Consider the following 12,425-nt stretch of genomic DNA (forward strand, 5'->3'; position numbering starts at 1 on the left):
TTTTCCATGTGTTTCTTCAATAGGTGCTAATTCCGGTGTTTATCTCAGGTGCATCGCTTCTGGGTAAACCGACGATTTCGAAATATCTAAAATTCTCTAAGTTTATCGCTGTGATTGCAGAGTGCTTTTGCTGGATTAGTAAGAAAAAATTTTTGAACTGATTTGGCTTACCAGAGGTCATGTACATTTTCTTTATGTGCGTTCATCTACAGTTCTGCATTTCAGCTTTATATATTCCCTGTCTAGAAACATTTCGAGAGATATTACAGGTATCCATCATCTCCTGGATTAAAGATATGTAGGATTTTTTTGTCTTATAGTGTGCAAAGATGATTGTAAAGTTATACATCAGTGGATTTTTACACAGTCTTACATACTTTATATATAAATGAGACCTGTGCTGTGCGTAATCATTCATATACTTTATACATAGTATTAGGGGTGCGGAAATTTTTTATTGGTGACTGAACAACATCACATCGGCACTTATATCATTTGCAGACTAATAATTATAACTATTAGGAGTAATACGTTTTTAGACTGGTTAATGCCTACAAGTACATGTGGCAAGAGAAATCCATTAATGCTTGTTTTCCACTTGGCAGCAGCAGATGTTGAAGTGTGGATGTGTGAATGCAAAACGCTTAATTTATACTGACGAGCGTAATCCATTTAGTGGTGCAGCTACGATCATGCAGAAAAAATCAGGTAGTAAGTTATTTGACCTGTGTGCAGAAAGACTGTCAGATGCAGATAAAAAACAACTAACACATTGAGGTGGGTACATACTAAGGTACCAATGATCACTTACGCCCCTAACACACTTCACGAGTATGCATGTGTTACTTCATTTGAATCCAGAGTTTTATTACGTGAACAAAATTTGAGTGTAATTTCTTTTGGTTTCAAAAATAATATGTGGAGGAATAGGATGTGTAATAAATCAAATGAATCATAATGAATTGTAAATGTGGTGGTTTGGGAAAGGGGCATTGCTTTTGTTTGTTCATCATCAATATTTTCATTCAGAATGACATGTGGCTGTAGCTATTGGTTTCTTTAGATTTCTGTTGCCTTCAGTATATTTAGATTTACGCCATTTGGCAGTGTATGAAAACTGGCGAGTACTTTATTCAGTTCTGATTTTTCACCGCTTCTATCAGACGAGTTGCAACAACAGACTCAGTGTAAATCCTTAGTCAAAGGAGTGCCATATGTTTACAAATTCCAATGTCAAAGGCTCTGCCTGCCTGTTAAATGACACCTTATACACTGGGTGCTGAAGACCTTGCTGTCGTGCTCCCACAAAAACATATCGTCATCACTTTCTGTGCTTTTTTTAAATTTATGATGTTTATTGACTGTTTATGGTAGTGCGTATTTTTACTGGAGAAGCAAATGTTTATATATAATGTTTCTCCAGTGTTTTTGCTGTCCAGTATGAGATGATACCAATAAACGCTATGCTATGGTATGGGGTGCCCTTTTGTTTCTTAAACTGTTCTTGTCTAGTTTTTTACCTCTGTGTTTTATTGAGTACGTTTTAACATTCTGCTGATCGTTTCAAATTTGTAACAATATTTGTTGCTAATTTATGGTCTTCGTTTGTAAGTGAATCTTCCTACAGAGGCAATGTGACTGCATTTCGAAGTCAGTGCGTTACATTTAAATAGTTCTAAATATTTCGACACTGTTTGTTTTCCCAGGATCAATACACCTGGCCTAAACACTGGAAATACCACGTGACGCTGGAGTAAAACTTCCGAAACGAATATAAGAAAATATTAAAGTTTATAACTTATTACGTTGTGTTATTTACAGGTGTTATCTATCTGGTACAGAAACAATAGAAATTTTTTTATGATTTTTTATTTCTGGAACTGTAATTTCTGCCAAACACAGAGTTTGATGATATCAATGTGTTTTTATTTCTAAGGTGCTTACGCTAAATAAAGTAAAACATGAAATTAGTTTCCATTTTCTGTGGGATATACAGTTTTTCCGATTTACGGTAAAATTCAGCTGTGAAAATACTTGCTGGTGATTAGGCGGAGGATGAGGTTACGACGAAAGTGAAAGCAGCACTACATCTACATCTACATACTCAGCAAGTCACAGTACGGTGCGTGGCGGAGGGTACCCTATAGCACTACATGTCATCTCCCCTCCTGCTCCACTTGCAAATAGAGTGAGGGAAAAATGACTCTTGATTTCTTCCATCTTATATTCGCGGTCCTTATACGCGATGTATGTTGGCAGCAGTAGACTCGTTCGGCAGTCAGCCTCAAGTGTTGGTTCTCTAAATTTCCTCAATAGTGTTTCTCGGAAAGAACGTCGCCTTCCCTCGAGGGATTCCCATTTGAGTTCCCGAAGCATCACCGTAACACTTACTTGTTGTTCGAACCTACCGGTAAGAAATCTACCAGCCCGCTTCTGAATTGCTTCGATGTCTTCCTTCAATCCGACCTGGTACGTGTCCCAAACACTCGAGTAGTACTTAACAATCGGTCGAAACAGCGCCCTATATGCGATTTCCTTTACAGGTGAATCACTCTTTCTTCAGTTCTCCCAATAAACCGAGGTATACCATTTGCCTTCCGTACCACAATTTTCACATGCTCGTTCCACCTCATGTCGCCTTGCAACATTACGCCCAGATATTTACACGACTTGACTGTGTCAAGGAGCACACTAGCGATACTTCTACATCTACATCTACATCTACATCCATACTCCGCAAGCCACCTGACGGTGTGTGGCGGAGGGTACCTTCAGTACCTCTATCGGTTCTCCCTTCTATTCCAGTCTCGTATTGTTCGTGGAAAGAAGGATTGTCGGTATGCCTCTGTGTGGGCTCTAATCTCTCTGATTTTATCCTCATGGTCTCTTCGCGAGATATACGTAGGAGGGAGCAATATACTGCTTGACTCTTCGGTGAAGGTATGTTCTCGAAACTTTGACAAAAGCCCGTACCGAGCTACTGAGCGTCTCTCCTGCAGAGTCTTCCACTGGAGTTTATCTATCATCTCCGTAACGCTTTCGCGATTACTAAATGATCCTGTAACGAAGCGCGCTGCTCTCCGTTGGATCTTCTCTATGTCTTGTATCAACCCTATCTGGTACGGATCCCACACTGCTGAGCAGTATTCAAGCAGTGGGCGAACAAGCGTACTGTAACCTACTTCTTTTGTTTTCGGATTGCATTTCCTTAGGATTCTTCCAATGAATCTCAGTCTGGCATCTGCTTTACCGACAATCAACATTATATGATCATTCCATTTTAAATCACTCCTAATGCGTACTCCCAGATAATTTATGGTATTAACTGCTTCCAGTTGCTGACCTGCTATTTTGTAGCTAAATGATAAAGGATCTATCTTTCTGTGTATTCGCAGCACATTACACTTGTCTACATTGAGATTCAGTTGCCATTCCCTGCACCATGCGTCAATTCGCTGCAGATCCTCCTGCATTTCAGTACAATTTTCCATTGTTACAACCTCTCGATACACCACAGCATCATCTGCAAAAAGCCTCAGTGAACTTCCGATGTCATCCACCAGGTCATTTATGTATATTGTGAATAGCAACGGTCCTATGACACTCCCCTGCGGCACACCTGAAATTACTCTTACTTCGGAAGACTTCTCTCCATTGAGAATAACATGCTGCGTCCTGTTATCTAGGAACTCCTCAATCCAATCACACAATTGGTCTGATAGTCCATATGCTCTTACTTTGTTCAATAAACGACTGTGGAGAACTGTATCGAACGCCTTGCGGAAGTCAAGAAACACGGCATCTACCTGTGAACCCGTGTCTATGGCCCTCTGAGTCTCGTGGACGAATAGCGCGAGCTGGGTTTCACATGACCGTCTTTTTCGAAACCCATGCTGATTCCTACAGAGTAGATTTCTAGTCTCCAGAAAAGTCATTATACTCGAACACAACACGTGTTCCAAAATTCTACAACTGATCGACGTTAGAGATATAGGTCTATAGTTCTGCACATCTGTTCGACGTCCCTTCTTGAAAACGGGGATGACCTGTGCCCTTTTCCAATCCTTTGGAACGCTACGCTCTTCTAGAGACCTACGGTACACCGCTGCAATAAGGGGGGCAAGTTCCTTCGCGTACTCTGTGTAAAACTGAACTGGTATCCCATCAGGTCCAGAGGCCTTTCCTCTTTTGAGCGATTTTAATTGTTTCTCTATCCCTCTGTCGTCTATTTCGATATCTACCATTTTGTCATCTGTGCGACAATCTAGAGAAGGAACTACAGGTTCTACCTACTGATCCGCACTAACTTACGTTTTTCCACGTTTAGGGCTAGTTACCATTCATCACATCAACTGGAAATTTTGTCTAAGTCGTCTTGTATATTCCTACAGTCATTCAACTTCGATACCTTTAACTCACACCACGGCATCATCAGCAAACAACCGCAGATTGATGCCCACCCTCTCCGCAAATCACTGATGTATATGGAGGAGAACCACGGTCCTATCACACTTCCTTGGGGCACTCTTGATACTATTCTTATGTTTATGGTGAACACTCACCGTCAAGGACAATGTGGTGTCACCGCCAGACACCACACTTGCTAGGTGGTAGCTTTAAATCGGCCGCGGTCCATTAGTACATGTCGGACCCGCGTATCGCCAGTGTCAGTAATTGTAGACCGAGCGCCACCACACGGCAGGTCTAGAGAGACGTACTAGGACTCGGCCCAGTTGTACGACGACTTTGCTAGCGACTACACTGACGAAGCCTTTCTCTCATTTGCCGAGAGACAGTTAGAATAGCCTTCAGTTAAGTCCATGGCTACGACCTAGCAAGGCGCCATTAACCATTTCTAGAGAGAGTCTCACTTGTATCATCAAGAACGTTGTATACAAATGATGGATTAAAGTTAAGTATTCCAGCAGCTACGTACTTTTCTTTATAGCATTCATTACGTATCCTTAACGCAAGCTTACGTGAGTAAACGCGTGCATTTCGGTTACCCGTCACTGTGGACTGGCTGTCTTGTCAGTCAACTACAGACAGCACTCTGGATTCTATTATATAAGAAGTCTTCGAACCACTCACATATCTGAACTTGTTCCATATGCTTGTACTTCCGTTAACAGCTTGCAATGGGGCACTGTGACACTTGTTTTCCGGAGATCTAGAAATATGGAATCTGCCTGTTGCCCTTCATCCATAGTTCTCAGTATACCATGTGAGAAAAGAGCAAGCTGATTTTCGCACGAGTGATGGTTTCCAAAACCATGCTGACTCGTGGACAAAAGCTTCTTAGTCTCAAGAAAGATTATTATATTTTCAACTGAGAATATGTTCAAGGATTCTGCAGCGAACAGAAGTCAGGGATGTTGTTCTCCGTGCTGTGAGGAGTGTAGCCACCAGTTCTGAGTGGCGCTTCTGTCCGCAGGCGAGGACTCGAGGATGCGGTTCAGCGTGGCGCCGGCGCCCGGCGACAGCGGCTTCAGCCAATGGCGCGACGCCATGCGCATGGTCGCGCGCCTGCCCGGCGGCATCCCGCCAGACTTCCGCCGTAGGGTGAGTACGCGTCACTCTCTGACGTCACGCACTTCTGCACTCGCTGCTTGCTGCCTCCGGCATTGCGTCTACTGGTGTTGGCTGTCTGCAACAGGGCGCGGTTTTCATCAGCTCGTGTCGTAATACGTCTCCACAGTGATGTTATAACCTCTTTCGTTTAGCGGAAGCGTTAGAGTTTCTGCGCCTGGTCGTTTCGCAGTCAATTAATAGGTTATTTCAGCTGTTATATCTCGGCTGTCGCTGCGGTAGCATTTGTTGTCAAAAGACGAAAAAGAGAAAGTTGTAGTTTCAACGTAGAATTATAAAGCCAACCGGTTGCTGATTTCTGTTTGGTATGTTGACCAAAGTTTCCACACCCATCAGAAAGGTATTTTGAAAAACCATAAAACTGCGTGGCGAAAAAGCAAAGGTCTGGTTTTAGGGCAGCTATGCTCGAGTCAAAGTTCAAATAAAGCGTTCCAGCCTTTGCCATGTGGTCTGATGTTCCTAGCTAGGCACACATTTCAAACACTGGAACGTTTTATTTATTTATTTATTTTACATGATCGTAGCTACTCTAAAATCGAACCACTGCTTTTTCGCAATGTAATTTTACGGTATCAGAATTTCATTCTGACGAAGAGACCCTTAGTAGATGTCGGAACCTAGGTCAATGTATCAATCTGATGGCTGTATAATCCTATGTCCTAAGGGATGTTGCTGCACGTACCAAGAAGAAGTTTCAAGGCGTGTATAAGATCATCACCATTGGCGAACTTTTTCTTTGCTTGGTGCAGGCAATAGTTACGACCCATGGCATGCGTTACGTCTGTATTGTGCGACGCGGCACAGCAACCTGCGTGGTGCTATAAATTCCGCACTGTGCAGATGGCTCAAGATGTTATGGCTGCTCGCCGTCGCTGTCGACCAGCACTGTTTTAGGGAATGACTTGCACCACACTCCCGTCTCCGTGCTACTGTAATCGGTAAGCAGTATTCGACGATAAACCCTATTGTCAACACTTTGTTGCTCACAACAGATAATTCTGGCGGCGGCAGTTTTCCCCGAATCCAAGCAACTCTAGCGCACCGTTGACAACGTGACGCATGAAAATTCGAGAGCCCCGCGATCTCGTAGAGGAAGCGTGTCGTGCGTCTGGAACTCACGAGATGATGACGATCAAACAAACGTATTGATTTCACGCATCTTCTCGTCATGTGGCCCTTAGACATCCCGACGGACCAAGTTCGTCCACGTCTCAGCCACATGACGCGCCTTTTCCTGTGGCGACGGGAATGTTGTGTGTACAACACATCAGACAAATTCAGAACGATCATTCCCTCTGCTGTAGAGTCAGCGTTGGTTTGAAGCTTCCTGATGCCATTTCATCCTGATCGATGGAGGTTTACTCTTACGTGGTCCTCTAATATTTTTTTTTAAATGTAATCGCAAGAAGCGATTCCGGAAATACTTTTTGTCATCGTTCAGAAAGGTACTGAAAGACCGCGGAGAGGTCGGAGACGAGCGGCGTTTTGTTTCAAGGACTCAGAGTGCACAAAATCAGCAAACGTATTTCCGTATCTCTTTAAGTGGCTGATGGCAGCATTGTGGAAATCTAAGGGCCAATAGAAAGAATTCTCCTTCCATCTATCACGAGAAGTCGAGCTCACATCGATCTGCAGATTTGTACTGTATCTTTCACAGACAGCTCTACTGGACATGTCCCAGACAGACGCTGGCCAACTGTTATTTTCTTTTGTGAGTTTCTTCAGCTCAATATAATTGCAAGGAATGCTATGAGTAACCCTTAAAAATATGCTGCGTGAAGTTTACACACTAGTTGAACACACACACACACACACACACACACACACACACACACCTAAATTCCTTTCATCTTCCACTAGAAACAAAGAAATCTCAATTGATACAGAGACACCCGCTTTGAGAACTACACTCCTGGAAATTGAAATAAGAACACCGTGAATTCATTGTCCCAGGAAGGGGAAACTTTATTGACACATTCCTGGGGTCAGATACATCACATGATCACACTGACAGAACCACAGGCACATAGACACAGGCAACAGAGCATGCACAATGTCGGCACTAGTACAGTGTATATCCACCTTTCGCAGCAATGCAGGCTGCTATTCTCCCATGGAGACGATCGTAGAGATGCTGGATGTAGTCCTGTGGAACGGCTTGCCATGCCATTTCCACCTGGCGCCTCAGTTGGACCAGCGTTCGTGCTGGACGTGCAGACCGCGTGAGACGACGCTTCATCCAGTCCCAAACATGCTCAATGGGGGACAGATCCGGAGATCTTGCTGGCCAGGGTAGTTGACTTACACCTTCTAGAGCACGTTGGGTGGCACGGGATACATGCGGACGTGCATTGTCCTGTTGGAACAGCAAGTTCCCTTGCCGGTCTAGGAATGGTAGAACGATGGGTTCGATGACGGTTTGGATGTACCGTGCACTATTCAGTGTCCCCTCGACGATCACCAGTGGTGTACGGCCAGTGTAGGAGATCGCTCCCCACACCATGATTCCGGGTGTTGGCCCTGTGTGCCTCAGTCGTATGCAGTCCTGATTGTGGCGCTCACCTGCACGGCACCAAACACAAATACGACCATCATTGGCACCAAGGCAGAAGCGACTCTCATCGCTGAAGACGACACGTCTCCATTCGTCCCTCCATTCACGCCTGTCGCGACACCACTGGAGGCGGGCTGCACGATGTTGAGGCGTGAGCGGAAGACGGCCTAACGGTGTGCGGGACCGTAGCCCAGCTTCATGGAGACGATTGCGAATGGTCCTCGCCGATACCCCAGGAGCAACAGTGTCCCTAATTTGCTGGGAAGTGGCGGTGCGGTCCCCTACGGCACTGCGTAGGATCCTACGGTCTTGGCGTGCATCCGTGCGTCGCTGCGGTCCGGTCCCAGGTCGACGGGCACGTGCACCTTCCGCCGACCACTGGCGACAACATCGATGTACTGTGGAGACCTCACGCCCCACGTGTTGAGCAATTCGGCGGTACGTCCACCCGGCCTCCCGCATGCCCACTATACGCCCTCGCTCAAAGTCCGTCAACTGCACATACGGTTCACGTCCACGCTGTCGCGGCATGCTACCAGTGTTAAAGACTGCGATGGAGCTCCGTATGCCACGGCAAACTGGCTGACACTGACGGCGGCGGTGCACAAATGCTGCGCAGCTAGCGCCATTCGACGGCCAACACCGCGGTTCCTGGTGTGTCCGCTGTGCCGTGAGTGTGATCATTGCTTGTACAGCCCTCTCGCAGTGTACGGAGCAAGTATGGTGGGTCTGACACACCGGTGTCAATGTGTTCTTTTTTCCATTTCCAGGAGTGTATATTGTTTGTCCTCCTTAAACCTGCCCAATGCAAATATTAGAGACCCTTTGCGTTAGTAATATCAAGAACATCCCATTCCTATTCGGTTATTGTTTTCTTGGAAAACTTTACTCCAGTACTTTGTAATAAATAATACTAACACAGTTTCTGAGACCAGTACTTCAGTCATTTTGCAGGAACGCTGACTTAGTTTTTCAGGGATGCCATTGGGAAATTTAGCTCCAGAATGTGGAAACCTGTTATGATCATCATGTTTCTGAGGGTAGCTGATGGTGTTGTGTCGGGTCTGTATGATTAGGGTGAGAAATTAATAGCAAACCAGTAGTGTTTAGATTATAAAAAAAACTGTTTTTGTAGAAATTTATAAACGAAACATTACTGCGCTAGCTATAACCAAACGAGGTTAAATTCTTTTTAATAAATTGGATTTGTATTTGGCTGAAAGAATCTGTAATTCCTGTCCATTCATGCGGATTCAGGTTTCCAGTGGATTCCCAAGTACTTCGTTATTAACAATACCGCTAGAGTTACGAAAAATGACGTAGTATGTTCTGTTGTATGTCCCCTTACTTCGTTAGTTGTGCAATACGTATTACCGAGCGATGCGGCGCACAGTTAAGACATTGGACTCGCAGTTGGGCGGATAGTGGTTCAAATCCCCGTTGGGCCAACCAGATTTACATTTTCCGCGATTTCACTAAGTCGTTTAAGCCATATCCGGGGTGGTTCTATAGAAAAGTGCACGGCCAATTTTTTTCCTCGTCCTTATCCCGATCCGAGCTTCAGTTTTGTCCGTATTGACCTCATCATTGTTGGGACGTTGACAATATCTTACTTTTCTGTGCATGGACACCCAACAATTTTTCCCGATGTTGCGACAAGCGTATGGCGCCGTTTGCGGCAGTCCCCACACGTACGCTGACGCTAAGCGCTTTCTGATAACGCACGAGCTGTTGTGCACAGCCCGTGGCGGTCGTGGCGCCGCGGGACCGTTTGCCCAATGGGCCGGCCTAAAGAGCAGAGGGCCTCCTCTGCCGGGGCGTTATGACTCGCGCCTCGCTGCCGGCCGATAACACTATATCAGCCGCGGTATCGACTGCCGCCCGCTGCACTCGGTTGTCGCCCCGTGGGGACAGCACGCCGCGGTTTTACGTGGCAGCCCGATGGACGCTGGATCCGTGGTGGTCGACCCGAGGCGGCTGCGAAACTTCGGCGTTCTCAGAGAACTGCAAAAAGCTACCGGCTGTGGGGAAGTGCTTATGAGGTCTGTTCAAAAAATTCTGGAACATTTGTAATTTCGCACCGATGGTGTGCTGGAGCAAAATGCGGTTTGGCATCCTGACACAAGCCTGTGTTTAATGTGTAACTGCTGGAAGTTTCATTGTTGTATGTCAGATAGTTTTTCGTTCAGTGTTGTATTGAGTAGGGCGTTGTGTCGCAGAGTTTGCGAATTTCGAAATGGCAGAGGAGCAACGCATCTCCATTAAATTTTGCGTCAGACTCAAGAAAACCTTTTGCACAGACAGGAAGCCTACAGCGATGATTGCTTAAGCCGTACTCGGTGTTACGAATGGTTCACACGGTTTAAAAATGGCCAGACGGAAATTAAAGGTGACCCTCGTTTCTGAACGCCCTTCGACGTCTACCGACGGAGCTCATGTCAGGAACGTCAACAAAACTGTGCTTTCCAATCGAAGACTAAATGTCCGAGAGACTGCAGAAGAATGTAACATTTCATTTGGATCATGTCATGAAAGACTGACACAGCATCTTGGAATTCATCATGTTTCCGCCAAGTTCGTCCCACCATTCATGAGTCAGGATCAGAAAGACCTCCGCCGCGCAATTTCTGAAGAATTTTTGGATCGCGAAAATGAGAACGAGGTGTTAATTAAGAAAATCATAACTGATGGTGAGACATGGGTCCTCGGTTATGATGTTGAGACCCAGGATGACTCTTCGCGATCGGTCGGGAAAGGTTCTCCAAAACCAAAAAGAGCTCGTCAGGTCAGGTCAAATGTCAAAGCCATACTGATAGTTTTAAATGACTTATAAAAGACATATCTACGCCAGTGACTGTGACACTTTCTTTATTGCACGATTGCAATTTCGGCCTTAGCCCATTATCAAGTGCAGATTTTTGTAGCTTTAAGCCATGTCAACTTAAAATGAGCTGCCACATTTACATGGCGTTGTCATTACTATTAAATACATTCGTAATGACAGCGACATATAAATGTGTCAGCTCATTTTAAGTTTACATGGCGTAAAGCCGCAAAAATTTGCATTTTATAATGGCCTAAAGCCGAAATTGCAATCGTGAAATAAAGAGTTACAGTCACTGGCGTAAATATGATGTCTTTTATAAAATTCTACATGACTGTGAATCCCAGGTATAAAAAGTTTGAAGAATTAGATAGTCATGAATTGGTGCCACAGGGACGAACTGTGAATCCATGGTACTATCGCGGCATGTTGCGGCACCTCCGGAAAAATGCGAGAAGGAAACGGCCTGAAATGTGGGGAGACAGTTCACGCTCTTGCCTCACGATAACGCACCCGCACATTCATCCCTGCTGGAGCGTGACTGTTGCACATAAAGCGAAATCACTGTGCTGACTCATCCGCTGTACTCTTCAGACCTGACCCCTGCGCACCTTTCTATTTCCACAGTTGAAAACCCCATTGAAAGGAAGAAGATTTGCAACGATAGACGAGATAAACGGTCACAATGCCCATATAGTACTAGGGACAGAAAGTTGGCTGAAACCAGACGCCGGCCAGTGTGGCCACGCGGTTAAAGGCGCTTCAGTCTGGAACCGCGCGACCGCTGCGGTCGCAGGTTCGAATCCTGCCTCGGGCATGGATGTGTGTGATGTCCTTAGGTTAGTTAGGTTTAAGTAGTTCTAAGTTCTAGGGGACTGATGACCTCAGATGTTCAGTCCCATAGTGCTCAGAGCCATTTGAACCATTTTTTTGAAACCAGACGTAAACAATAATGAAATCCTAAACGCAGATTGGAATGTATACCGCAGAGACGGACTGGACAGTGAAGCGGAAGGCGTGTTTATAGCGATGTTGTTGTTGTGGTCTTCAGTCCTGAGACTGGTTTGATGCAGCTCTCCATGCTACTCTATCCTGTGCAAGCTTCTTCATCTCCCAGTACCTACTGCAACCTACATCCTTCTGAATCCGCTTAGTGTATTCATCTCTTGGTCTCCCCCTACGATTTTTACCCTCCACGCTGCCCTCCAATATTAAATTGGTGATCCCTTGATGCCTTAGAACATGTCCTACCAACCGATCCCTTCTTCTGGTCAAGTTGCGCCACAAACTTCTCTTCTCCCCAATCCTATTCAATACTTCCTCATTAGTTATGTGATCTACCCATCTAATCTTCAGCATTCTTCTGTAGCACCACATTTCGAAAGCTTCTATTCTCTTCTTGTCCAAACTATTTACCGTCCATGTTTCACTTCCATACATGGCTACACTCCATACAAA

General features: G+C 45.2%; 1 protein-coding gene across 1 annotated transcript in view; it reads left to right on the forward strand.

The window, feature by feature from the left end:
• Positions 1-5,476: 5,476 nt before the first annotated feature.
• Positions 5,477-12,425, forward strand: part of LOC126167178 (uncharacterized) — a 746,688-nt gene continuing 739,739 nt past the window's right edge. The window contains exon 1 of the mRNA XM_049920457.1: positions 5,477-5,562. Within this exon, the coding sequence (XP_049776414.1) occupies positions 5,509-5,562 (54 nt within the window). The 5' untranslated portion in view covers positions 5,477-5,508. The remainder of the gene's footprint in view (positions 5,563-12,425) is intronic.

Source organism: Schistocerca cancellata, chromosome 1 (assembly GCF_023864275.1).
Source record: "Schistocerca cancellata isolate TAMUIC-IGC-003103 chromosome 1, iqSchCanc2.1, whole genome shotgun sequence".
Classification (NCBI taxonomy): Eukaryota; Metazoa; Arthropoda; class Insecta; order Orthoptera; family Acrididae; genus Schistocerca; species Schistocerca cancellata.